This window comes from Trypanosoma grayi (genome assembly GCF_000691245.1).
Source record: "Trypanosoma grayi strain ANR4 Tgr_861_V1, whole genome shotgun sequence".
NCBI lineage: Eukaryota > Euglenozoa > Kinetoplastea > Trypanosomatida > Trypanosomatidae > Trypanosoma > Trypanosoma grayi.
This window is the reverse complement of record NW_008826480.1, coordinates 267-3,332: the sequence shown is the minus strand read 5'-3', so window position 1 is coordinate 3,332 and position 3,066 is coordinate 267. Positions and strand designations below refer to the sequence as shown.

Below are 3,066 nucleotides of genomic sequence, written 5' to 3'. Positions count from 1 at the left end.
CCCCCCAACCAATAAAAAAAAAAAAGGATACAGCACAATTGTAAAAGCGGCACAAACAAGGAAGAGGCAAATCAGCTTCCACAATAAAGCGGTACACAGAAGTATGTGACTCAGCGCCATCATGTGTTTTTTTTATTTTGCAAAAACCCAATGCAACTGGCCCAAACCGTCCGGATAACTCAACCCACTAAACGGCTTCACATCGCCGGCATCACGCCAAAACTCCAGAGAACAAAGACGCACCGCCACAAACGGCGATCAGCAGTACTCACTAACAAAAACCGCAACAGGAAATGCGGCGGCCAACGCTTGGACTCCAAATCAACAACATACGGAGCAGCATACTTCGTCCCAAACATAACTCCAGAACAAGAAGATTGTAGAGCAAACGAAACGACTCCAACACAGGTAGAAAAACAGTTCAATCTACAACAAGATAGCTGCACACTCACACAAACACACAATACAAACACAGCACAAGCGTACACAGCAGGATCAGCTATCAATTCATCCCAATATCACCTTCATTACTGCACAGGAAATCAACCAGCACTCATCTTATTAGAGATCAGACTCACCTCAGTCATCAATGAGGCAACCACATAGTGTTCCTCCACCGAATCATCCCAGACGTATACGGCAAAGATGAAGCTGTGCGGCGGAAGTCGTCCAAGCACACACAGAACCACCACTAGGAACAGAGAAGTAGTTGGCCCCCAGCACAATACAAAACAACTTCAAAAACATCACCACAGCAGGGAGTGAATCTCATCTCCCCCACATCTCCACCAACGCGCTGCTCTGCACAGCCATAGAGCTACAACCACAAAGCTAGAGCTACAAATAGATACACGCAGCACCACATAGCTTAGGCAGCCATACTTCATCTCCGTTACTCTGCACATACAGCAGCTAGAGCAGAGCACAATGCCGCCGCAACTCCAGTACCAGTGGCTCAGCTATCTCTTCAGCACCGTCACAATGCCGTACCACATCCCTGGTGGAGACACACCGCCAATCGCGAAAGGGGCACACGAATACGACACGCTCTCGACATCACAGCTGACCACCTGCTGCTCCTCTACACAACAAGAAAGAAAACAACGGAGATGATCCACCTCACAAACAGAACCACAAACAAGCAAAAGCAGCCCACCAAGGGAAGGAGAAGCAACGCCGCAAACAAGAGTGGGAGACCATCCGCACAACACCAACCCTCCATGCAATACAACAACGTTAACGGACTAGACGAGCCCACAGAGTGATACGAGAGGATAATACAGCACACATCCATATCAATCATAAAGTGCTGTGCTCGAAAACGAAGCGTGACTGCGGAAAATATTCCTATTATATGGATATAGTTACTAACAGGTAGAAACGAGATACTTTCGTCGTTTCTTAAAAGGCTTTGCAGCAGGCGAAGTGTCGTTCTTAAAGCGCTCCATCACCTCGACAAACTCACTCTCGGTGGTATCATGGACAACCACAGATAAATTAGTCAGAGGGCGAAAAGGCCAACCATGCCGCAGATTGTGAAAGCGGCATGCACTGTCTCTTACAAGCGTATAATTTGGGATCTGTGCCTCGTACAAAATGTATCCAACCATCATGTCCTCGTGGGACATCTTCAAGGCAACAAAGTCCGCCTCACGCTCCTTTGCGTACGGCAGGCTCACCATAAATTGCAGCGGCTCGTACGACACAAAGCTCTCCGCAACATCCCTTGACAGAGTGGCACATGTCCCAACAGCATAGTAGAACTTCACAGTAACATTACCCTTACGCAATTTCCGGTAGTGCATATATCCCCAGTACACACCGGTGCGTGGCAGCGTGCGCAGGTCGGCGAGGTACTGCGGCACCCTTATGAATGAGTCGTCGTCGCCCTTTGCAATGTAGCTCGCCCTCGGGAACAGCCGCACCGCAAGCTCAAACCACAGGAACACCTTGCGGCTCAGCCCGATCTCAGCCTCCATGCCCCAGTAGCCGCCGCCGCCGATCGTCTTTTTTGTCGAGGGGCGCCCCTCATTCATCGGCAGCGCAATCACATCGTGCCACTCCGCCGCCTCCTTCAGAAGCGCCGCGGAGTACGTGAAGTTGTGCGACGGGTGCCGCGCAAGTACGTACAGCACCAGCATCGCACCGGTGAAGTTGTTTGCTCTCGTCGCCACTCCAGGGAACGTCCAGAGCGTTGAACGCTGGAGGTCGCGGCGCCTCCGCCGCACATTCATGTCCACAGATGGGATGCCGAGCGCAATGAGGAAGTCACGCTCTCCCCACGTGCGCACAACACTGCGTGGGACGTACTGCAGGGACTCACTGTCAAACAGGGCGTGTGCGCTGCGAGAATCCGTCACAGTGTCTTTAAAGGTTCTGTCATGTGGAAGTTCAGTGAAGGAAGCAAAGGCCTGACATCCAAATATTAGAAGCCCAATACTGCAATCAGAAGGAAGACACATCCCACACATAAATAAGAGTCGTATACCTTAGGCGGAATCCCGTGACCGATACGCGCTGCTATAGGGAGAGGGTAGGGAGGGAGAAGATAATGAAACAGGCTGCAGGAGGAGTAAAAACAAGAGTGCCAACAACAGTAGATAATATCAATACGGCTTGCCTAGCACACATGAAGTCAAACCCATCAAGCACAAGTGAAGCGCACTACTGTTAACACAGAATAGTAGACGGTTGCTCAGAAGCAGCGCAGAAAAGCAAACGTATATTCTAAGAGAGAACGAACCACGTAGTATTGAAGCAAAAAAAAAAGGATTACAAGGGCGTGAGAAAGTTAGACTAGAGAATATAACATGAATAAACCAAAGCCCTTCGATGATTCCCTATCAGGCTTATTTAACGGCGGAGTCTCATCACACCCTGCCTGCGTTGTTTCCACACACTTCTTCTCCTCTTTGTGTCGTTACCAAACATATACATTAAAGTATAGTACTCACCTTCACGTGGGAGGTGAAGAACGAGAGACACAGGCCTCACAATGAGGCGTCCTTCACCATTATGGGCACCGTGAAAACGGCGCCAACTATCCTCAAAAGCCACCAGTGCTGG

The 3,066-nt window shown here is 49.8% G+C and overlaps 2 protein-coding genes across 2 annotated transcripts in view; both read right to left on the bottom strand.

The window, feature by feature from the left end:
* Nucleotides 1-1,367: 1,367 nt before the first annotated feature.
* Nucleotides 1,368-2,471, bottom strand: DQ04_08611010 (UDP-Gal or UDP-GlcNAc-dependent glycosyltransferase; the record flags this gene model as incomplete). Its single annotated transcript, XM_009315631.1, has 1 exon — nucleotides 1,368-2,471. One exon carries the CDS (start codon nucleotides 2,469-2,471, stop codon nucleotides 1,368-1,370), a length of 1,104 nt encoding a protein of 367 aa, XP_009313906.1.
* A 382-nt stretch (nucleotides 2,472-2,853) lies between these two features.
* Nucleotides 2,854-3,066, bottom strand: part of DQ04_08611000 (UDP-Gal or UDP-GlcNAc-dependent glycosyltransferase) — a gene marked incomplete at both ends in the record, with an annotated part of 479 nt that continues 266 nt past the window's right edge. The window contains one exon of the mRNA XM_009315630.1: nucleotides 2,854-3,066. This exon is cut by the window's right edge and continues 266 nt beyond it. Within this exon, the coding sequence (XP_009313905.1) occupies nucleotides 2,854-3,066 (213 nt within the window).